This window comes from Barbus barbus, assembly GCF_936440315.1.
Source record: "Barbus barbus genome assembly, chromosome: 9".
Classification (NCBI taxonomy): domain Eukaryota; kingdom Metazoa; phylum Chordata; class Actinopteri; order Cypriniformes; family Cyprinidae; genus Barbus; species Barbus barbus.
The window spans coordinates 2,384,557-2,410,211 of record NC_136737.1 but is presented as its reverse complement, the minus strand read 5'-3'; the positions used below and the strand labels follow the sequence as shown (position 1 = coordinate 2,410,211).

Sequence of the window (25,655 nt, the reverse complement as noted above, 5' to 3'; positions counted from 1 at the left end):
AAATCATTTGTCACCTCAGGTTATGTTAGGAAATGGCCCAAAGCAATCAAGAATATTAAATTAATTCATTATTTTCTTAAAAGAAATAAGATTGATGAATAGAATTGAAGAGATTGTAGTATTATTTAGTTCTTCGTAAACATTATGCGCTCCACACTCCTATCCAGCAGGTGGCGGGACTGCACCAGTTTAGTTGCTCTGCCGACCGCCATTAATACCAGAAGAAGAAGAAGAAGAAGAAGAAGAATCCTCAATGACAATGGCAACATCGTTGTAGGAAACTGGAAGGGGCTCTTTCACATCTTCAACGACCAAAAGGATTCCAATCACCATTCCTTTGATGAAGTCCTCCCCAGGATCTGTTGGCTTCATGCAAAAACAATTATTGCAACTTGTGCAACGTCTGCTGCTGCCTTTGAGAGATAACTGATGCTTGATGAAGCAGCACCAGTTAGCAAGCGCTTTCGGTGTGAGAGTGCCTTTAGTCTTCCACGCTGATTGGTCGGACTCCTGACTCTCAACAAATAAGATGCGCGGTGGGCGGAGACTGCTCTAGGCCACAGAGTGGTGAGTTCCGACAGGCTGCATCAGAGCCAAATAGTGCGTTTCAAAATTAAATAATTTTATCGGCACATCGGTTTGGAAAATGACCGATACCGATTATCATAAAAATGCCTAATATCGGTGCCAATAATCGGCCAGGCCGATAATCGGTCGACCCCTACTGTACATGCTAAGTAACAAGGCTGTAAGTTTAACAAATCAGTATGTACTACTATGATTTAAGTAGTTAAATAAAAATATGTAATTCATATCAGTTCAAGCATTATTTCATATCATAATATATAGGAGTGGCCTACAGGAAATATAAATTTATGTTTAATGTGTCAAATATTCTGTTAGTCATAACAGAGCAAGTTATTGCTTGCGTCTGTTGATTAAAAAAAGATGAAATATTTCCATGTTTTTATATTCTGGGTCACATCAGAAGTCATCAAATTACAGTCATAAGTTGAATTGTTGAGGGTGTTTTTACTGTTATCAAATGTAAAAATGGGTCACGTTTGACCCTCAACATTATTTAAGCGTTACATAAATGTTACTTAATTTTTTATTTTACTCCCAAATATTTCACTTTAGGAGCACATGTGCTCAATGGGAGGAATGTTAGCATAGAGCCCTGCAATATACACAATACAACATTACTACTTTGCTATGACTAAGAAAAAATGTACACATTTTACCTGTCTTTCAGTAAAAAGGGCAGGCCATCTGACTCTCATTTCGGCCACAGGTGGCTCCTCTTCAACGATCTCCTGTATTCTCAGTGCGTATGTGGCATTCATTGCATCATTGATGTAGGCCAGGTTTGGGGTTGTTTTTTTCATCTCCTGGACCATCTTTTCTCGATCTTCTTCAAGACTTCTGCTGTCTCTTCCCTGGGGGAGATCTGGAAGAAAATTTGTTTCAGACCGTCTAGGTTTCTTCACTTTGTTTCTGTTCCCTCGTGTGTCCCCAGCCCCTCTTTTCTCAGAATTAACCTCCAGTTCTCGGCAGCCCACACCTTTCAATTTCTGTCTGTAATTGCCCATCTTGAACTTTATGCTATGTTTCCATCCATACCATCCAGATGTGGAGCCAGGTTCTGTAAGGCAAGGATGTTTTTCAACAAGTGCCTTAGCTACACATCCAAAATGTTCAAGTGTAGGGTAGGTCATGAATTAATATATTGTTTCAGGAAGTTTGAGCAGAATCTGAGACTTCATGTCCCTTGAAATGGATAGAAGTGCTCCACTTTCTCTAAAAGCATCATTGCCCTGCCTGAGCCTCAGCTCAACATCATATGAGAAGGTGGGAATGGGAAAATAAGCTGGCCATTGCTGTGGACGCCGACCTGCAAAGCACTCTGTAAACGCTTCAGATGTAAAGTTATTTGCAAAGTGACGTCAAAATGAATGGCAGTCAATGGAATGCTAACGGCGGGTGAGTGTCAGGTAGCATCAAAATGGCGCCATAGGAGGTACGAGTTGTAGCAATTTTAAGAGGCAATTTTAAATGTATTTACTTGGACGGCTGAACTGAACTGATATTGTGAGTTTTTAATGAGTTTCCACACTTTTTTCAAGTTGAAGTTGTTGTAACTCTTCATACTTTACTTTCCCCCTTGCAAAAAACCCATGTCTGATCTCCAACTGGCGGTCTGCGCGACCGTTCACCCCCACTGCTGCGCGTTGCCATGGATACGGAGTGTAACGGCACACATATCACTACACATGAAAACAATCACCTATCACTACGTGTTTATACCGCATCTAACTCAACATAAAAAATATAGTCCATACACTACGGCGGTGGTCAGTGTTTTTCACGCACCATGAGTTGCTCTGTTATCTCGCTGTCTGTTAATGCTGTGCCAGGTTGATTGAGTGCGAGCAAAGCTTCTTGTACGAGTCGCGACGTCACGTAAATTGGCGGGTTGACCCGGGTATAATGTTCCCACTGTTCACACATTTTTCCATAATGAGGACAGGTCTCGCACCGTTTCACTTGTATAAGAGTATATTATCGGTGCCGAATAATTTTTAATGTCGAATATGAGGCTCAACCCTACATTAAATACTTTCTGTGACACTCCGGCGCTAACATGCTAACGTATTTCCAAAAAACGAACGAACAGGAAATATTCATCACAGGTTATGTTTACAGATCATTTGAGACGGAGAGACATTAGACAACGAATGCACATTACCAATAGATGAACTAAGTTAAAACAATTTTAAATGTACTTACTTGGACGGCTCGGCTCCGAGGAAAAAAGATGGCGGTCAGCTCGGATTTTCCAGAGTTGTTGAACATGGCGCGTGACGTCACTGCGGGCGCATGCGTGTTGGTTGAAATGTCCACCTTGACCTATTTTCTGAAGTGAACTGAACGGATTATTGTGAGTTTTTAATGAGTTTCCGCGCTTTTTTCAAGTTGAAGTTGTTGTAACTCTTCTTGCTTTGTTGTAATGGGCAATGAGTTCTCTCAGCTTGACAACAATAGTCCCCCTGACTAAAAGCCCAAATCATTTTTAACAGTGTACCTTGTGTCTTTGAACTTTTACTTACCTCCCCCTGGCAACTCCTATTTGTTGTAATTTTTTTTATTTTGCTTTTCTTTTTTTATATTATTTCTTGATAAAATATTATGTTATTGTTGGTAAAATTCACATTTTTGGCGAGGTCAATTTCACATTGCATGGGCTAAACATCACGTTATTGGGTTCGCTTCAACCCCTGGACATGAAAAACATCCTGTGGAAACTGAAGGGAAAACCTCGGACTTGGCAGCACTGAGGGGAAGTACGTTCTTCCTGTTCGAAATTGGAGCTGCAGCCAGAACCGTCTCAGAGAAAGTGTTGCTCGTTGGATTTGATCCATGCCATGTCCTAGAAAACATTTTTATAGACACAACTTTAGCACAGACGCTACTAATTTTAACTCTCGCGGACATTGTTTTTGTATATTTAATCCAATCCGTCTGAGAGATATGAGAATTAATTGCTGACAAGCTACAGGCCTAAAGCACAGAACAAAGAGCGTTTCATATACTTATAAATCCTCTTCTTAGTTGACAAGACTGCAAGTAAGTTTTCAGAAAGGGTTTATTGAAAGCGAATGTGTTTCTGGAGGTTTTTCTGTATTTCTGCTTCTGTTTTATTCTGTTGTTTTTCAACATATTGATTGATCTGATTAATATTCATCATCTCCAGGTCATACTGAACAGCAGATTGTTGTCTCATTAGTGCTGATCAATAACAGTTTAGCTGCAGTATGTCAGAGGAGCGAGGAAAGATGAGTCTCTCACAGAAACAGAGGTAAGACTGAGTCTGCTTTCAGAGAATCATTTTAAACACTGCTGGAGTTTCTCATGTTTCCTCTTTAGTGTGTAATGTATCTGTTTGTGTAAGATCTTCAAAGATACAAAGGTCTTAGTCTCCTGCAAAGTGATTTATTCTGTCTAACAGAGAACACTGATCCAGAAATGCCTAAAATGCCTGACTGAAGTCCAGATATTACTTTCTCAAATGTCTGCATCACAATGTGAAATATTAGCGTAATGCTGTTCAAAGGTAAACACAAAGAGAAGACGAGGCTTCAGTGAGTTGTAGTGTTGTCGTCATGTTGTGGAGACGCTGTGTGTTTGGATGCGAAAGCAAACCCTCTTTGTTTGGAATCAGTGGTTAAGATTTATTTATAATGCTGTTCCTGAGCCGTACGACCCAAAGGTTAGCTTGTGTTCAGCACGCTTTATGAGCTGCAGTGCATTTTCTCCACAACATCAGCTATACACACCTAAATAAACTGTAAATAAAATACAGTAAACCACTCATAAATTACTGTATTTGATGTTGGCTCTTCAGGACATAAAGTTGTTACAGTGAAGAAGAAAAATTATAACTTTATGAGATTGTATCTGAAAGATAAGAGAGTTACAAAATAAAAGCTTACTTCTGTGAAACGTTCAGCTCAGACTTGGACTCGGGGTCAAACGGATACAGTAATTATTACAGCGACATTATTACTGTTATTGTTACACTCAATAAACAAAGTGTTGAACTTAAAATAGTGTCATATGGTCCCTTTAACTGAAGTATGCTAACAGAACTGTGTAGCACTGCTCTCCATTTCAGTCGAAAATGTCTTTAATGAGATCAGTCAGATATTTGTAAAAATATATTTAGTCTCACATTTTAAGTACTTTACAGAAATTGTTAAACAAATGTAAGTCTGTAAACAAGAATGACTGTTATCTTTAAAACTCTGCAAAGGATTCTGTGAAGGACTGGAGAGAATGTGTGTCAATATAAAACACAGATGAACCTCCTGTAGTGAAGTTTCTCTTCTCTCTTTGTGTCATTAGTGTAAGATCAGGCTCACATGTGTCTGTGAAGAGTGACCGGTCAAAGGATGGTAACAGACCGAACTTCAGTGAGAAAAAAACATCTATCAAAAGGTATTTATTATGTTTGACATTATAATGTTGTGTCATGGAAAATGGATCATGCAGCCAAACATGAATGTTTTTCCATCTATCCACCGTCATAGATGGACAAATGCATGTCTATAATGTGCTTAGTTACCATCTTCAACACTACAGCTCTTTAAATGAGACTGAAGGAGCTCCTGTAGTAAAGTGTTTTGTTCTTTGTGTCATTAGTGTAAGATCAGGATCACATGTGTCCAGCTCTGTGTCTGTGAAGAGTGACTGGTCAAAACCTGAACCACCAAACTTCAGTGAAGAAACAACATCACAAACCAAACGGTATTTAATGTGTTTCTTATTTCTGTTTACACACAGACTGTGTCAGAAAGTGTGTCAACATAAAACACAGATGAACCTCCTGTAGTGAAGTCTCTCTACTCTTTTTGTGTCATTAGTGTAAGATCAGGTTCACATGTGTTCAGCTCGGTGTCTGTAAAGAGGGACTGGTCAAAGGGTGGAGGACCAAACTTCAGCAAAGAAACTTCAAAAACCAAATGGTATTTAATGTTTCTTATTTCTGTTTACACACAGACTGTGTTAGAAAGTATATCAATAAATAATCATCATGAAACTTTATAGTTCATAAATTTATCACAGTATTGTTCCCTTTGCTAAAAATGTTTACATTATATTTTGATCATATTTGTCTTTAAAAATGCAGCATTTCAGTTTATTTTATTTACTATCAGGCTTCAGGATGAAACATTAGATCCAGATTTACAGTCTCACAGGAACCACAAGCATTTTACAGACAGTCTCCTGCAGATCTTCCAGGTAATAAAACACATTTTCAAGAATATTTAATAATTATAATAAATACATATGTAATTGAATAGGAGTGTGACAGAACATTTATTCTATTTTTTTTCTTTTGAAGAACCCATTAAATAAAAATAAAAAACTATTTTTATTAATATTTACAGCTAATTATGCTTGATTTTTTTATAAATATTTTTAATTTTGAATAAATATAGATGAGAATTTTTTTTCTATGACTGTCATTCATTTTTATCTTGCTTTGTAGGATCTTGAGAGCAAAATAGTCACATTTCTAAAGGAAGAACTCGAAAAGTTTAAGAAAATATTACAAAAAGAGAACACGCAATGCTTCGTAAAGGATTTTAATGAGAACAGATCCAGTACCAAAGAAGCAGCTCTTGATCTCACGCTCCACTTCCTGAGAGAGATGAAGCAAGATGAAGCTGCTGATACTCTAGAAGGTAAGAGACTCACGATCATCTGTCAGATTGTCATTTATAAATGTAGGAGAGAAAATAAGATTAAAAACATCTGTATTTTTGTTTCTGTTTAGATGAGCTGTTCATTATTCATCAGCTAAAATGTAGCTTAAAGAAGAAGCATCAATGTGTGTTTGAAGGAATTGCAAAGCAAGGTGACTCCACACTTCTGAATAACATCTACACAGATCTCTATATCACTCAGGGTTGTAGTGAACAGGTCAATACTGAACATGAGGTAAGACAGATTGAAGTTGCTTCCAGACGTCATGAATCACAGGAGATACAGGTTGAGTGCAAACATTTGTTTGAAGCTCCTGAACAAGACAAGCAGATCAGAACTGTACTGACAAAAGGAGTTGCTGGCATCGGAAAATCAGTCTCTGTGCAGAAGTTTGTTCTGGATTGGGCCGAAGGAAAAGAAAATCAAGATATCAGCTTCATATTTCCTCTTCCATTTAGAGAGATGAACATAAAGAAGCAAGAAAAACTAAGTTTGATGGACCTTATAACTCAGTTTTTCCCAGAGACAAAAGGACTGAACCTTACAAGAAGGAACCAAAACGTCCTGTTCATTCTTGATGGTTTGGATGAATTTCGTCTTCCTCTAAACTTCGATGGTAATGAGACGTGGTCTGATGTTTCATCACCAGCCTCTCTGGATGTTCTCCTCACAAACCTCATCAAGGGAAATCTGTTTCCTTCTGCTCTCATCTGGATCACCACCAGACCAGCAGCTGCCAGTAAGATTCCTCCTGACTGTATCGACCGGCTGACAGAGATACGAGGATTCAATGATGCACAAAAGGAGGAGTACTTCAGAAAAAGATCAATGGATGAGAATCTGGCCAAAGAAATCATTGATCATGTTAAACAATCAAAGAGTCTCTTTATCATGTGCCACATCCCAGTCTTCTGCTGGATTTCAGCCACTGTTCTCCAGAACATTTTAGAGGAGAAAAGAAATAATGTGAAAAATAATCAGGCTGAAGATGCCTCCAAAACACTGCAGGAGTCAAATACTGAAGACACTCCTAAGACTCTGACACAAATGTACACACACTTCCTCAGATTTCAGATCCAGCAGAGCAGACGAAAGTATGATGGAGAATATACACCAGATGTTTCCTGGGATAAAGATGCCATCATTTCACTGGGGAAACTGGCATTTCATCAGCTGGAGAGAAACAATGTGATCTTCTATAACACAGATCTGGAAGCCTGTGGTATTGACGTCTATAAGGCATCAGTGTACTCAGGCATGTGTACCCAGATCTTTAAGGAGGAAACAGGGATCGTTTTGGGTACCATGTACTGCTTCGTTCACTTGAGCATTCAAGAGTTTATTGCAGCTCTTTATGCACATCTGTTTCTAGACATCAACAAGAAATATGTGTTTGATCAAGACTCTACAGAACAGGAAAACAAAAGTGAAACCATGATTGATTTGCTCAAGACTGCAGTGGACAAGGCACTAGAGAGTGATAATGGACACCTGGATCTTTTCCTTCGATTCCTCCTTGGTTTGTCACTCCAGTCCAATCAGCGACTCTTACAGGGTCTGTTGACTCAGCAAAATAGAAATGACCAGAGCAAAAAGGAAATAGTTCAGTACATCAAGCAGAAATTTGAAGCTAATCTGTCTCCAGAGAGATCCATCAATCTGTTCTACTGTCTGAATGAACTGAACGACCAAACTCTGGTGAAAGAGATTCAGACCCACCTTAACAAAGGAAGTCTCTCATCTGCTGATCTTTCACCTGCCCAGTGGTCTGCTTTGGCCTTTGTGTTGTTGACATCAGAGGAGGAGCTGGAGGAGTTTGAGCTTCAGAAATTCAAGAAATCAGACGAGTGTCTCATTAGATTATCAGCAGTCATCAAAACCTCTAAAAGAGCTCTGTAAGTTATTTCATATATTGTCATGTTTTGTTGTCATCTTAAAATTGCATTTATCTATATTATAAGATATTTTCAATAAAAGATGTTTACGTATAGTCCACAAGACAAAAAAATTGCTGAAATTATTAAAATAACCCCATTCAAAAGTTTGGGAACCCTTGGTTCTTAATACTGTATGTGGTTACCTGGATGATCTACGATGTTATGTGATGGTTGTTCATGAGTCCCTTGTTTGTTCTGAACAGTTAAACTGAGCACTGTTCTTCAGAAAAATCCTCCAGGTCCTGCAGAATCTTCAGTTTTCCAGCATCTTTTGCATATTTGAACCCTTTCCAGCAGTGACTGTATGATTTTGAGATCCACCTTTTCTCACTGAGGACGATTGAGGGACTCAAACACAACAATTAAAAAAGGTTCAAACATTCACTGATGCTCCAGAAGGAAACACGATGCATTAAGAGCTGGGGGTGAAAACTTTTGAACAGAATGAAGATGTCCAAATTTTTCTTATTTTGTAGAAATATATTTGTTTTTCCATTTAGTTCTGCCCTTTGGAAGCAACAGAAGCTACTTGCATGTTTCCTGGAAGACAAATTAAGTACAATTTACCTTGAACTTCAAATTCAAAAAGTTTTCACCCCCGGCTCTTAATGCATCGTGTTTCCTTCTGGAGCATCAGTGGATGTTTGAACCTTTTTTAATTGTTGTGTTTGAGTCCCTCAATCATCCTCAGTGTGAACAGGTGGATCTCAAAATCATACAGTCTCTGCTGGAAAGGGTTCAAATATGTAAAAGATGCTGGAAAACTGAAGATTCTGCAGGACCTGGAGGATTTTAATGAAGAACAGCGCTCAGTTTAACTGTTCAGAACAAACAAGGGACTCATGAACAACCATCACATAACAAAAAAACAGTCGTAGATCATCCAGGTAACCACACACAGTAGTAAGAACCAAGGGTTTCCAAACTTTTGAATCGGGTTATTTTAATAATTTCAGCAATTTTGTATTTGTCTTGTGGACTATATGTAAACATCTTTTATTGAAAATATCTTACTCAGGACAGTAGTAAATAAAAAATAACATGCATTTTGCATGATCTCTCGTATTTTGTTAAAATTATTCACATTTTCACAGATTCTGCAAGGGTTTCCCAAACTTTCGCATGCAACTGTATCTCTTTTAGGGTTAAATCATAACACCTTTTGTTTAACTTTTTTTCTTTAAAAATTGCAGTCCTTTGGAATTAAAGTGCAGTGCAATGTTAATTACATTCACACGTGTTTTATGTTGAAATGTATCTTTTCAGCAAAACAAGCTGTTTAGTTAGCTGCAGAAGATGCACATCATGTTATTATAAAACACATTGTTCCAGTTATTTTTACTCAAATATGCAGTTCAGCTTCTTAAACTTCTGGTATAAAGGAGATATACTCTTGCATAACCTCAATGCATAAATGATTAACCTCCAGATTTTCCACCTCAAGACACTCATCAAGATAATAGAGCAGCACTTTTAAATGTATAACTCATTGCCATTAATGATATAAACATATTATTAATTTACATAATTTAGGTTTTATTCAAGCAAGCTAGTTTGTTTTATCTAGGAAATTTGAATCAATACAATTCTAATATATATGTAGTATATTTACTGCTCATGTAAAAATAATTGATATAAATTAAATTTTTGTATTTAACAAATATATTACATGTATCTAACTCTGTGATTTGATTTCTTTATCTTGTAGGCTAAATAATTGTCACTTAACAGACAAAAGCTGTCCAGCTCTGGCTACAGTTCTTGGATCAGATACCAACCTGAAAGAACTGAACATGAACAATAATAATCTGCAGGATTCAGGAGTGAAGCTGCTCTGCACTGGACTGAAGAATATAAATTGCAAATTAGAGATACTGAGGTAAGTTTTGTGACAATCCCTAGTGTTTGGATAGAATTCAGATCCATCTGTTAACATGGACCTAGATACTTTGCCACAGATTGCCCACTGCTATGATTGGCGAACAGTTTTGCATATTAATACAATTCAATACAATACAATATTTATTTGTGAAGCACATTTAAAAACAACCAAAGTTTACCAAAGTGCTGTACAGCATAGAATAAAAAGGAAGAAATAAGATGAATAAAACCAGAAGGATTGTTTTTTTTGTTTGTTTGTTTGTTTTTTAATGATATGGTGTCACCGAAGCACATTTAAGACTGTTAGGGAAGGAACCGGTTGACAAGCATTTGTTAACCAATAACAGACCAGGACCAACTGTGTAATCCAGAAGGCCTAATGGTTGAGGGTTTAGAAACGATCAAAAAGGACATTCAGGGTGGTGACCGATTAAAATTACTTTTACAGAGAGAAACATTTTATAAATACGATTTACAGGCCACAGCGTATCCTGGGTTGAATGAAGAAATAGATTTCAGTCATTTCTTGTGATCACTTTTCTGTGTGTGTGTATGTGTTTGTATTTGTATATTTGTATTTTTGTTTGGGCTTAACTTGCAATGTAGCCACCTAGTGGGCACTCTTTGTATGTGGATATTTACGATGTATGGCCACCTAGTGGATTGTTTTGATATGCTTCATGTGGTAATTTACCATGTCACTCAGGAGTGTTGCGCCGATGCCCATGGGTTGCTTCTTCCCATGTCTTTCAAATTTTCTATCATGAAATAGTCAGTATAATAAAGGCTTTTTAAATAATTATGAAGAAGAGTGCCTTGGATTTATCTTTTTTACATCCATGATTTGTCTAAGGCAGGGTTTTGTCAGCCAGACCCCTTTGACCTAAATTATTTACTTGAAGTACCCCCTGAGATTTTAAATATTTCAATGTAATGGCACATTTGCATGTTTAACTTTAAAAATATTTATTTTTATCCGTTTTAAAGTTTCATTAATATTTAAGTAATACTATTGTTATTACATTCAACAATGATAAAAATTCATATTACTGTAATGTATAATGTATAGCATTTTTTCCACAATATTTTTTAATAAAGGGCTTCCCAAAAAGATAATTATTTTTATACATTTAAGATTTTAAAATTATATGACATTTGTATAAACCTGTAACATTTCTTTGCAAAACCTTTTTAATTGAATTATTTTTTTATTAATTCACTAATGGTATACACTCGTAGGCATACCATGTGCTGTATAGGGTGACCCCCTGGCAATAGATCTGTTGAGAAACAGTAGATGTGATTTTGCGGCACACGTGTGAGACAGATACACTTACTACAGTTACGCTATATAAATACTGATTTACATCCTTGTTATATGTGCTTATGTTTCTGAGTGCGCACAAGTAAGCGAGAGAAAGTGTGTCTGTTTTGTGTGAGAGTGAAGAGAATGATTATTTAATGAGAATTATTTGTGCTCGTGCATTACAATGCGCTCCGGACCTTTGTCATTAAAATAACGCCATACAAACCGCCTCAAACTAATTATTAAAATAAGAAAGTTACGCACATCCTTTGCGTGAAAACTGTCGCAAAAAGAATAAATTAAAAGCTTTCTTAAAAAGACAAAAGAACGTCTGTACGTTTTCTTAATATGACAATCAAAAATCAACAGACTGATAAAAATGCGGGGCATTTTCTCAATATGCGACGTGCGGGACAAGGAGTGAAAATGCTGAGCGGTAGGCCTACAACGCAAAGCGGGACGGGTGGTCACCCTAACCATGTACCAACTCACAAACCCCCTGCAATTCCCTCATGAACCACCAGGGCTTTGCGAACCCCACTTTGGGAAACCCTGGTCTAAGGAAAAGAGATGGAATAATATCCTGAGGACAGTTAGTTGGTTTTAGGTGACCAACAATTTAATTACACGAGGTTAAATCAATAGGTTCAAACTCAGAACAGGTAGAAGAACATAATGGAACATCATGCAAAACGTATACTGAGTTAAACAGCTGGGATCTTAATGTTGTGATCTTCTCAACAAAATAAAAACTTTCCAAAATCATTACAGAGAGAAGTAGAGGACTCTAGAACAGAATGCACAGAGGGATTTAATTTAGTTAATAGTTGAAAAAAATAACTTGAGGTTTGTGACAATTTTTTGTGATAAGTTCAGACAAATATTTGCATTTTGCAGCTTTCTGAAACATGTTATAGGAGTTCCTCAAAACTTCATAAGAAACCTGCAATCTGTCCTCCTTCCATTTGTGTTCAGCCTGTCTACAAGTCCGTCTCAGAGTACGTGTAGTTTCAGTGAGACAGGACACAGGTACAGGCTTATGATTTTTATACTTCAATGGGGGCAATAGAATTCATGATGTTGGCACAAGTAGAATTAAAAAGATTAAGATGTGCATCAGTGTCCAGATTAAGCAGAGTAGAGTCCAACTCCAATGAGCTGCAGACTTCACGGTAGACTACAGTAAATTCTTCTCTAGAATGTTGAGTAAGAGTCAAACGTGCCAGCGATGCATTTCTGAGGATTCGGCTTCTAAGAGAACAAAGAACCAGCCTGTGATTTTTCTATTTCAAACATGGAAGTCAGTAGTACATCTTTTTCTGATCACAGGCTGGTTCTTTGTACTGTATGGTTTAGAAGCACAGCAAACATGAATGTTAAAATCGCCCAACAGCATCATTTTTTTCATGCCTAGTAATCAAATACTCCATTAATACAGCAAGTTCACTTAAAATGTCCTTATTATGGTGAGGAGGACAATATATTAGAGCTATAGTGATGGAGTTTACTAAGACTAACTGTAAAAGTTGCATGTTACATTTTAATTTCTGTTCTAGGCTTTCAGACTGCAGTATCACTGAAGAAGGTTATAAAGCTCTGGCTTCAGCTCTGAGATCAAACCCTTCACACCTGATAGAGCTGGATCTCACAGGAAATGATCCTGGACAATCAGGAGTGAAGAAGCTCAGTGATTTACTACAGGATCCAAACTGTCAACTGAAGACACTGAGGTGAGACGTCATGAAATAATACTAAATAAATTATATGCAGGCAATTTATTTATAAAGAATATTTCATTAATCCAGTTTGTAAATCCATCCCTTTCACAGTGTTTCAGAGTCAGATGTTGTTTTTCACCAAGTTTATGAAATGAAGTTTACTTCATCTTCTGTTTTCTCTTTATGCAGTCTGAATAACAACTGTATCACAGAAGGAGCTTGCCATGTTCTGACTGCAGCTCTAAACTCAAACCCTTCAAATCTGACAGAGCTGGATCTGAGTGAGAATAAACTAGGAAACTCAGGAATGAAGATCATCGTGACTCTGTTTGAAAATGTACAGTGTAGACTGGAAAAGCTGAAGTAAGTATTTTAAAAGTGTATCCCATTAATTACCCAGACTGTAGTGACCCACCACAGTTTCATAAATTTGAAAATATTGTTACACTTCTCACACAATTACAATTAATCAAAATAAACTCAGAATTGTGATATGACTTGCAGTTATCAATTCACAAAAGGCTACAATTTAATGAAATATACAGTCTGCAGTGTCACATGCTTAAGAGAAAAGTGCATTTACATGTGAGCCGATCATGAGTTAGTATCAATATTATGATCCTCCAAGTTGTATTAGTATTATAAAATATATATATATTGTCATATCCAGTGTTGGGGTTAACGCATTACAATTAATTATATAACTTTTTTCAAGTAACTAGTAAAGTAACGCATTACTTTTTAATTTACAAGAGAATTTCTGAGTTACTTTTCTCCCATTAATTGACTGACAGTGCGCTGTGAACATGCTCTTACTGTAGTTCTAGACTAAATGTAGATGTGCATTAATTCATCGCACTCACTAAAAAACAGATTTAGTATTCATCAAAATGATTTAAAACCGTGAAATGCAAACTCAGAATATGACTCAAACCTTCAATAATTAGATGTTAAATAACACAAATGTATCTAATCCCATTTTATTAATGTCTTTGCTGCTGATCTTTGATTCAGTTCAACCAGACTAATAAGCAAAAATGACTTTAGATAAACTAATAATTGTGCTTGATTGTGTTTTATTGCTGAAAAGTGTTGAACCTTCTTCTCCTGCGTTCTACTTTACAGACGTGAATTTACTCCTCCTTCATCCTGAGGTTTATTCATTACACTTTTTGGTGTGAAAGGGCTTTTATATTTGCTATAATTAGAACTTGTATTAAAAACAATCAAGCCCTGCTCATATTTAAAAAGTAACGCAAAAGTAACGTAACACATTGCTTTCCATAAAAAGTAGCCAAGTAACGTAATTAGTTACTTTTTTAGGGAGTAATGCAATATTGTAATGCATTACTTTTAAAAGTAACTTTCCCCAACACGGGTCATATCAGTGTCCTCTTATGCCAGATTATTAAATTTAATCAAATTCAATCAGTTATGCCCCGTCTAGGGTAAAGGAGCAACATGAAAGAGTACAACACAAAGTTTTGAGAAAATGAATGAACAGTATTTTGATGAGTATACTATAGTATCACTATCAACAAAATCCATAGATGAATTTTGAATAAATTCTGTTAAGTATAACTATAACTTAGTAATGTAGAAATATTAAATGATTGCAAAAATGAAAGTACTAACTTTGCAAACGACTGTAATAATTTACTGGTCCATGTAACACTGAGGAACTGGTTCTGCTGTTTGTTCTGTTTATAAAATGGAGATTTGTGTCTGAAAGTTACTGAGTAACTTGTTTATTGTACATTTGTGATTTGTGCAGATATTCAGAAAAACAGGATTCTTGTTTGTGTGATACACTAACTCCTATAGCAGGGATCCTCAAATCTGACTCGTGAGATCCTCTTTCCTGCAGAGTTTAGCTCTAACCCTAATCAAACACGTCTGAGCTGCTAATCAATGTCTCCAGGATCATTAGAAAATCACAGGTAGGTGTGTTTGATCAGGGTTGGAGATAAACTCTGCAGGAAAGTAGATCTCGTGAGCCAGATTTGAGGATCTCTGTCCTATAGCATATATGTTATTAAAAACAGAAACTCATTAAATGGCTATTTATATTTTTTAACATCATTTTGATGACATTTCCGCCCCACTATGTGTGATGGCAGTGAGATGGGAGAGAGTGCTCAAAACTCTTCAGATCATATAATGTAGTGAAACATGAATATAATACAGAATCATCCTCTGTACAGAAACGAGACGAGAATTTATCATTATCTTTCTATATGTGTGCTCTTTGGGGCTAAAGCCTTGATGGAGCTGTTTAAAGTAGTCATGTGATCATAAATGAATCAGCACAGATGCAATTCAATATGTGTGACCTTCTATGTGAAATAATCATAAATGCTAGTTTATGCTGTTTGATTATGGCCTCGAAGTTCTTAGCTGGAAGCTGTTAGCCCCGGCTGACCCGTTTAGTCCTTGTGTCCGCAGTGGAAATGTGTCTAATCATTTCTGACTGGTATTTAACTGAACAAATCAAACAAACATATGTCCGGCCATGGTTGTGTAATTTTATGATTGAAGCACAGTGGTGACAGCGAGGTCATGACCCTTTACACAACCTGTGATGATGTGTTTCCAAAGTTATTAGCATCATAAAACTTTTTTTTATATTTTCATTTCAAGAAAAGAACATGTATTTTTAACACTGCGCTTTGTGTTCCCTTGGCATTAAATGACAGAAAACTAGTTAACGCTGTTGTGTGAGTGTTTCTAATACACCAGCCGAGGGAGTGATGTCAAATGAGACATTTTTCTCTGTTCTGACCAATGCAGTCAATGTTGACTCTTGTTTTTTGTTTTTTTTTCTCTCTTTTGTAAAGTCACAGAAAAGCTATCATGGATTGTTCTTCTTGCAATTGTGGAAAATGAAAATGCAAAACTTGCATTTGTTGTAGTTTGCGTCACCAATATAGAACTTTACCCAACTATACTGTGAAAAGGGTCCATTCAGGACAAAATCCCATAGTGCATATTTTACATTTTCTTCAGTCTAGAACAGAGGTCGACAACCTTTCGGCATGACGTGCCATTTTTTATTTTTCTGGTTAACCACTGTGCCAATACACCCCCCACCCCTCGTCACCGCTGGATAAATACAGAATATATTTTCATTTATTTATTTATTTTTTTAGTTTGATTGATTTTGGTTGTCTAGTGGCGGGGTATGAGAATGGAGGCTCACTCGAGCGGGTGGGATTCCTCTCTCTCACTCCGTCATGGAGTAAGGTGTGTACCTGTTGCTGATGCATCAGTGGAAGATGTACTTGTCCCGGTTGGTGAACAAATTGGATTTGAGAATATAGTTTCTGCCTCGCGCATGAACAAGGCCGTTGTGATCTTCCTGAAGGAGCAGAGTTTGGTTGGTCGGTTGATTGAGAGCGGAGTGTTTCTGTGTTATTTCACCGCTGGCTTCGCTTTCAACAAAAGTTACAATTTCTAATGTGCCACCGTTTATACCTAACTGTGAAATTGAGCGAGAACTACTCAGGTTTGGGAAACTTCTTAGGTTGTAAGAATCAAGCATTAAAGCACGTGCTGTCATTTAGACGCCAAGTGTTTGTTTTTGGAGTCGTCGTCTTTGGATATCTCTTTTCGCGTTCAGCATGAAGGGAAATCTTATATGATTTAAAAATAAAATAATTAAAATAATTGTGAAATAACTGTAAAAAATAATAAACATGTCTCATTTTTTAAATAAACACTTTTTCACGAAATGACCAATATACTTCAGACAGAAATTTACTTACTTAACTTACTTTTGTCATTTAGCAGACACTTTTGTCCAAAGCGACTCGCAAATAAGAAAACGTAACTAAAACTAATCGTGGAATGGAAAAGTTTGGGAACCCCTGGACTAGCACAAGTTAATTCTCACACTTTAATAGTATTTCTAGCTCCTAACAGGCTGTGTGACTATGAGAAGTTATTACATCAAAATGTACGTCAGTATACAGTTTTCCCTATTGCTCGCGTGCCAGCGATTATCCCTCTGTGTGCCACTGTTGCCGACCCCTGGTCTAGAACATGTACTTGTGTGACAAGCTGTGTTATAAGGAAGAATAACATCTTTTTTTTAATAGACTTTCAGACTGCAGTATCACTGAAGAAGGTTATAAAGCTCTGGCTTCAGCTCTGAGATCAAACCCTTCACACCTGATAGAGCTGGATCTCACAGGAAATGATCCTGGACAATCAGGAGTGAAGCAGCTCAGTGATTTACTACAGGATGGACTCTGTTCATTAAAGACCATCAGGTGAAAAAAACCTTCAAATATTTCAAAATGAACCACAGATGTGAAATCAGCTGTATGAAAATGGATAGAAGGGTCAAATGCAGCGTTGTTGAATAGGACATGAACTGGAATTAAATAGCAGTTCAGAGAAATACAACAGACACACAACAGAATTAGTGGCAAAAATAATGTAAAAATATAAATGATCTGAAATCCTTATCTGCTTCCTGTAGGTTTCTGAAAAGTCCTGCTGCAAAGGAAGCGTGTGAGTATCTCACTGGAGTTCTGGGTAAAAGTCCATTACTACTGAAGGAACTGGATCTGAGTAAAGATAAATTAGGAGATCTGGATGGGGAGAAACTCTCTGCTCTTTTGATGGACTCTCACAGCAAACTGGAGAAAATAATGTGAGTGAATGTATTCCATTTAATTCCATTCTTTCAGCATCTCTTCTATCGCATCGCTGCTCACAATCAAACTCCCTCCTCCACCCCAGCTCCACCCAACTGAACCTGGAATCTAATCTGACTTTTGTTTCTTTCCGTATACACTTCACTACATTGGAGTTTTGCCCAGAACAGAACCATACCACCAACACTAACTGTATGCAATATAATTGTAATAAATATACTTGACGAAAGTGGTCCTGACTGAAATGCTGTTTTTGTGTTCAGGCTGAATAATTGTGAGCTGACAGAGAAAAGCTGTTCAGTTCTAGCTACTGTTCTCTCCTCCAAAAGCATCCTGAAAGAGATGAACCTGAACAACAGTCGTCTGCTGGACTCAGGAGTCAAAGAGATCTGTGAGGGACTGAAGAATCCTGTGTGTGAGCTGAAGAGACTGAAGTGAGTACATTTGACCAGCAGCTACACTCAACACCACAGCGATGAGATCAATATTGCACATTGGCTGATGATGGGAATATTATATATGACACAGAACGTCTTTATGACCACATCAAACATTAGACTTTTAGACGTGCACTCCACTTCGCCTCAGCACCAGACGCGAGTCAAATGAGCGTGGATACACTACTGTGCTCGCAGTGTGTGCTCTTCAATTGCATTGCTATTTTTCAAAGAAACTACGAGCATGCAGTGTGTAGTTACAGTTAAAGTCAAAAGTTTACATACACCGTGCAGAATCTGCGAAATGTTAATTATTTTACCAAAATAAGAGGGATCGTACAAAATGCATGTTATTGTTTTTTTAGTACTGACCTGAATAAGATTTCACATAAAATATGTTTATTTATAGTCCACAAGAGAAAATAGGGTGAATTCAGGTAATCTGGGAAATTTTTTGCAATTTTGATTTCTGCAATTTATTTCAATATCTATCTAACACATGGATCCTCAAATCTGGACCATTCCTGCAGAGTTTAGCTCTAAACCTAATCAAACACACCTGAGCTGCTAATCAGAGTCTTCAAGATCATTAGAAAATCACAGATAGGTGAGTTTGATCAGGGTTGGAGCTAAACTCTGCAGCAGATTGGACCTCCAGGGAAAGATTTGAGGAACCCTGATCTAACGCATGAGATCAACACATTAGACTTTTCTGAAATCCCTAAGATGTTTTCTAACCACACAAGAAGAAAGAATGTAGATATTTCTCCCAGAGAAGACATGCCACATCTATTAGTGTTTTTGTGACAAAAACAATTTAAAAATCTACTTGAATTTGATAATCTGGGACAGGTCACTTTGTAATCTGGGACATATGTATTAGGCCTAAAAAAGCCTATATTCATCATACTTTATGCATGCCAAACACAATATCACCAATTTTAAAAGAACATTATGAAAAAAATGACAAGTACAGAAATCTCAATAAGAAAATGAAAATGAAAAGAAAATGTATATTCCAATATCAGGAAAATTATTTCTGTCTCTACACAGGATTAACGATCTACTGAGTTAATTCATTTAAATTAATTTAAAAACTCTATTAAAATTGTTTAACATTGTATTAACATTTTAAAAAAGCAACTCAAATTTAAGCAACAATTTGATTAACAGAATATTCATTCGGTTATTCAAGTTCTCCATTCTATAAAATTGGGGCTACTCGGGGAACAATATTGAATAAATCACAAACAGAATTTGACAACAATTAGGAACATTGTGTTATTTATGACAGATGTATGTCCTCAACATTAATCTAGTCAGAATCCTGTCACTGATCTTGTCATGCAATTCCCAGAGGAGCTTCTTGATTGACAAGTGCCCTGCCCCTTTCTGTGGAATCACCCCCATGAAGTCATGTGATTTCAGTTACATGACATCCATGCTAAAATTATAGTAAAAGTCCTGTTGACTAAATTTTGTTAGAACAGGAAATAAACACACTGGAAGTCCCAGATTACCCCAATTCACCTTAATTTAAAAAAAATGACCCCGTTCAAAATTTTACATCCCCTTGATTCTTAATACTGTGTTGTTGCCTGAACGATCCAAACCTGTTTTTTCATTTTTTTATTTTGTTTAGTGATAGTTGTTCATGAGTCCCTTGTTTGTCTTGAACAGTTAAACTGCTGTTCTTCAGAAAAATCCTTCAGGTCCCACAAATTATATGGTTTTCCAGCATTATTGTGTATTTGAACCCTTTCCAACAATGACTGTATGATTTTGAGATCCATCTTTTCACACTGAGGACAACTGAGGGACTCATATGTAACTATTACAGAAGATTCAAACACTCACTGATGCTCCAGAAGGAAAAACCATGCATTAAGAGCCGGGGTGAAAACTTTTCAGAAGAAAACCGATTTGCGTCATGTTCAGCAGCGGCAGCTCTTAAAGGGATAGCAGCCAAAAAACCTAATAACCAGCTGCTGTGATGTCTGTTAATCAAAGATCAAAAGAAAAAAAGTGCAAATCAATAACTTTTGTAGCTTGAAGGACTCATCTATTCATTTAGAATTTAGAGTTTGATAACTTCTATTCAATTTCTTTATATTTCCTACTTGCTGAAGGGCACAAATATGACATTTATTATAATGGGTTTGTGTGAAAATGGTTTTAAGTTCACTTAAATTAGAAGTTATTTAAAGTAGTCTAATAAATGTTCAAATGAATAGCTCTTGTAATGTTGAATGGCTACACTGTAAACCCTAATAAGTTCACAGAACTCAAAAATTATTTTGTAACAGATTACACAAAAATATTTTAGTGATGTTTTTAAATGTTTTAAGTTTACATAAAATAAAAATTATATTTACAGTTGCCTTAAATTATCTCAATGTTATCTTATAATTATTGATATTCCTCAACTTATAATTGGGGAGTAATTCACTCAAAACTTTCAAGATTTTTCAACTCATATAATGTGGAAAATACACTCAAAATTTTCAATAACTTTCAAATCAAAATGTGGGAAATGCACTCAAAATAATTTCTAAAGTGAAATACTCATGTCGGCCCACTACACAATTATAATCATGTAATAATGTTAGAAAACATGAAAGTGACAACACTGACAATTTAACAACTTTTTTTATTCAACACAATGTGCTTTTTAAAAGGCACAAATTGAAGGAGCTCAGTCAAAACAAAGTGCTTGTCATAAAGTAAATCAAAAGGAAAAGGAAATGACTCCATAAAAACAAAATCTGTTTTAAGGTACATTAAGTGTTAATAGTTCCATATTCTGGTAGTGATCATTGCTGCAGAGTGTAGATTCAGTATTTTGGGTCTCCATCTCACATTATGATAAAAACTCACAAAGGATTCATGATAAAATTCAGTAAGATTCTAAGTATAATCCATCCTCAACAGCAATGACAACTATTAGAATGTGGAGCCATTTAACACTTTAAAAACGTTTTGGCACTTACTGTTCCTTGAAAAACACAAATAACATTCAAATAAAGTACTGGTTTCTACTGTGTCTACTGTTCTTTGATATATAAGAAGATAAAAAAAAATACACTTTTGTAACATTATAAATGTACTTTATATACTGTCACTCTGGATCAATTTAAACATCAAGGTAGTGCATCAAGGTAGGCATTAGGCAACAGAACATTAAACATGTATAGTGCATGAATTGAACAGTCGTTTCCCACGTTATTCAGTACAAAAAACTTTTAGCAATACGTCAATGTTGTGAAATGTATCTATTAACAATGTATTAAATCTGAGGTAGAACAGGCAAATAATTACATTTGTAAAGAGGGGAACAAAAACAAAAAAAAACTTCCTCAATACTCAGCTCAACAAATAATACATTCTGAATGATTCACTCACTGAACAAATCATTCTTCAGCGTCAGTAGACGCCCTTTCAGTGGTTTGTTGTCCTCAAGACACACCACAACTTTTTGGATAAATGTGAATGTAAGTTCAAGATTCTTTGGGTACTGTAGGTCTAGTGCATAGATGTACCCAAAGAGCAGGAGAAATGAGTCAGCCAGATTTGTGGGAGCACTCACAAGTATTTCATCCTCCACGACAATACAGATGCTCTCAGGGCTGAAGAGGGACGCATCAGTAGTGTCATCCGTGACGACTGTCAGGAGAGCCAACGGAGTGTCAGTGAGGTCTGGACCATCTGCTGACTATAAAAAACATAACACAAGAATGAATTCAGCCCCTCAAGGATACAAATCATGCTAATGATGTCTAGACATTACTGTCACTTAGCACTTATACTGCAACTAAGCTACATGTTTAAACTTATGTTTTTTTTATGTGTTTCTTATGTTAGTTTCACACCCATCGGTTGGCACTTTTTGATTAGTGGAATGCTTTATACTTACCTTTTCATAATTTCTACATGTCAGTTTGTAGAATAACAACTCAAATGAACTTCATAAACAGGTCCTGGGGGGTATTCCAAAAGGAGGTTCAACAAACTCTGAACCTAACTCTGAACTCTGAGTTGACTTACCCTGTGAAGTGAAACTCTTGAGTTTTCAGTTCCAGAACAGCTGATCTGAGTTAGGTAAGTCGACTCTGAGTATGTTAACTCTGAGTTGAGCCTGTGCCTGATGACAAGTAAAAAGCCATCATAAATGGAGCTCCAATACTGTGATTCAACATGGCAACAGGGGAGAAAACAGGAAGCAGACATTTTCTGGCTGCGGCCATAATAAAAATCACTGACAGAGTTTTAGATGCTGTCGTATTTTCAGTTTGAATGTAACATCAATTTATTTTATATTAGCCTTTGAGGAAGTGGTTGAATGTTGTTCAGTGTTTTATTTAATTTAAATTTAGGTTATTTTATTTAATTTAAATTGGCTGAAAATTAAATAAAAACATTCTCACGTTGGCCCCTCACTTTGGTTTTTATTTTACATATTAAACAAAGTAAATGTTTATTCTGCAGATATTTTAACTTGTAGTAGCTTTTACCACCAACAGATGTTGTTTAACAAACATCTGTGTCCTAACATCCTGCTGAGCAGATGAACAAAGTGCTGCTCACCTCCACCACGTCCGACAGAGGGTCCTCAACTAAAAACTCAAGTGTTTCACTTCACAGGGTAAGGCTCAGAGTTTGTTGAACCTACTTTCTGGAACAGCCCTCTGGAATGGTTAACTCAGAGTTTCCCTTATCTCAGGATTCACTCTGAGTTTTCACCTAACCTGCTCTCTGGAATACCCCACTTGTTCTCCTAGAGTTCTTTGAGTGATGTCATGTTTAAGTTGACTGGATAGCTAGGCAAAGGGATCGATAGTGAGGCAGTACACTTACGTTACAGGTCCTGAAGAACTTGGAGGCATCTTCACGCAGGTACACAGGAAGTGCACAAAGGACGAGGGCCCGTCTCATATTTGCATCACGTTGTTCCTAGATGGACAAAAAATATCCATTACAATAGTAATTACACAAATGCAGAGCAAACACTTAAAAAATTTTATAAATTTAAAATTTACTCCATATTCTGATGGTGGTCATTGGTCATTATTAATAAAGGGTTCAAGTGATAAACTGTTGACCCCACAGCTGAGATAAAAACATTTAAAGAAATAGCAAAGGAATGACTGTGGAAACACACAAAATAAAACCAATTGTTAATAACACCATTTCATAATACATCCTACCTGAACTGTTAAAATGATTTCGAAATGATCTCACAACCACACACTTGAGCCTACGAAGAAATACAAACACAGGTCTGGTTAGCATCATGATAACACACTGACATTATGTTGTTTAGAATTGTTCGTTTCACGCTAGTACACACATACACACAGCTCGACAACGTAAAATATAGACTGTGTAACGCGGACACTTACTGAAATAAGTATACTCACAGCACTCACATGCATTACCGGCGAAAAGCGATAACAACAACCGGCAGAAACCGGGAAGCAGGGATAAAGTTATGCCTCTGGCCCGGCCAGAGAGTTCAGACTCGTGGACCTAACTCCACCGTCAGTGTCCCGGGCAAACATGCATTATGGGAAATGTAGTTCATACAGGAAACCCGCTGATAACATTTCATCGTTCTAAGATTGTAAGACGTATTTGTCACATTCAACAGCTTCTAAAGTTATAATTACTTGGATTTGTAAGCTATTTACAAAAAAAAAAAAATAATAATTCACTGTGCACATTGGACAAATGTATTCTCAGTTCCAAATGTAAGACTATTTGTCGAAATTCAATAATAAAATAAAAACCTTAGCGTTACTTACCAAATCAGGGCTGATGCTAAGACGGCGCTTAAGAAAACGAGGGCAATAAGACTAATGAAAAAAACTGAGGTGGTGGTGGTTTGAAGCGGGGGGGATAAAAGTGCGCACTGCAAACAAACAAAAACAAATTAAACTGTGTTCCACATCCACACGTGCTGGCCAAGACTTCCCCGCATCAAGGCAAAATCAAGATGGCTGACTCAGCTTTCCTGAGGGAGAGATAAGACCCACCCACCAAAACGTCATGACGTCATGACACTACTGTGTGGTTTTTAAACTTTTTGAGCGTTCCACACAAATTAGCTATAAAATATGGAGCCCTATTCAATTAAAGTGGCTTAAATCTCAACAGAGCTCAACACTTTAAAGTTTGGTCAACTGCATAACGACATTTGACTGTTATGACCCTATTAGTTATGAGCTAGTACAACTGTTTGGGATTACAGTGTAGTCAGTGGTTTAATATTAGGAGAAAAAACTATGAAGGTAAACCAGAAGCTAAACTCGAGAGCTTGTTGATCTGAAGGTGAGAACTTGTCATATTAATATTCATATTTGTAAGTTGAAATTTACACTCACAGCTCTGATGTGAAAAGCTGAATCTTTTGATTTGCACACACGGACAATGATCAAACACCCGTGTTTTGAAGTCGAAGTTGCAAATTAATAGCTACAAATGTGTAGAATGACATTCACATAAAGAAAAATCAGTCAAATAACGTGAATGTCGTACAGTCTTGCTCGAGACTAAAAAAATGAGTTGAAAGCATACAGAGACACTGTTTCTCAAGCGCTTTCTGCGAGCGCGATTCAAGACGGAGTGAAACACGGACAAATGCGTTTCATGCATTCGTTCATAACCACTCATACCCCGCTAACCCCCCCCACCGACACAGTTTAGTGTAGGACCCCAGAAGTCTAGGACTGCCACTGACCTTATGTGTGACTTTAACCAATAAAATAACTGTACTGCATTTCAGCTCAGTTCTGTTCAGTTAATTTGAAGAGATTGTGGTACTAAGTAAAATGCACAATAATTATGATCCATGAATGGCCATTTAAAATATAATATTTTCTATTATGCTTATTATTTATATTACAATCAAGGCATCTTTACACAGCCGATTTAAGGCTGCTCTAAAGCAGATCTGTGTCTGCTCAGAATTCAGTGTAAAGACGCAATGCCGCATAAAAGCAGACCTAAAATACGCCGGGTCTGACCCACCTCAGTCCCTAGTATCAAAGGCGACGCAATGCTGTTTTGATTCAGTGTAAATGAAACGCGAAACAGTGCCGCTCTAAAGCAGCGTCGTTGTCATGACAACCCAAAGGACGCCTGTCAGTTCGAGCCAAAAACACGTAAGCTAGCTCCATATCTTTTAGCTAACGTTAATAATAATAATAATAATAATAATGTCTACCAATAGGGGAAACAACTGGTCCGACAAAGAAGTAAAAGAGCTTATTTTAATAAGAGCAGAGGAAGAAATTAACCGGCAAATTGACGGAACCGTCAGAGACAGCAATGTGTACTGTACTACTGCTGAGAGACTTCGACTTTGCGGTGTGCAGAGAGATAAGAAGCAGGTTACGGCTAAGCTCAAAAGTCTGAAAAAGTTTTTACCTAAAAACAAAAGACCACAA

General features: G+C 36.8%; 2 protein-coding genes across 8 annotated transcripts in view; one reads left to right on the top strand and one right to left on the bottom strand.

The window, feature by feature from the left end:
• LOC306874493 (uncharacterized protein) overlaps positions 1-25,655 on the bottom strand; it is a 419,619-nt gene that overhangs the window by 178,575 nt on the left and 215,389 nt on the right. The window lies entirely within an intron of this gene.
• LOC306874476 (NACHT, LRR and PYD domains-containing protein 12-like) overlaps positions 1-25,655 on the top strand; it is a 317,288-nt gene that overhangs the window by 136,550 nt on the left and 155,083 nt on the right. For 6 of the 7 annotated variants that reach the window (XM_079424560.1, XM_079424557.1, XM_079424556.1 and 3 more), the window contains 3 exons: positions 17,210-17,383; positions 17,596-17,769; positions 18,037-18,207. In XM_079424560.1, coding sequence (XP_079280686.1) covers positions 17,210-17,383; positions 17,596-17,769; positions 18,037-18,207 — 519 coding nt within the window. Of the gene's footprint in view, positions 1-3,333; positions 3,628-3,754; positions 3,860-4,905; positions 4,999-5,202; positions 5,308-5,423; positions 5,526-5,717; positions 5,803-6,052; positions 6,249-6,340; positions 8,166-9,915; positions 10,087-12,950; positions 13,125-13,301; positions 13,476-17,209; positions 17,384-17,595; positions 17,770-18,036; positions 18,208-25,655 lie in introns of those variants that run through there. The other variant, XM_079424561.1, reaches the window with a different exon arrangement.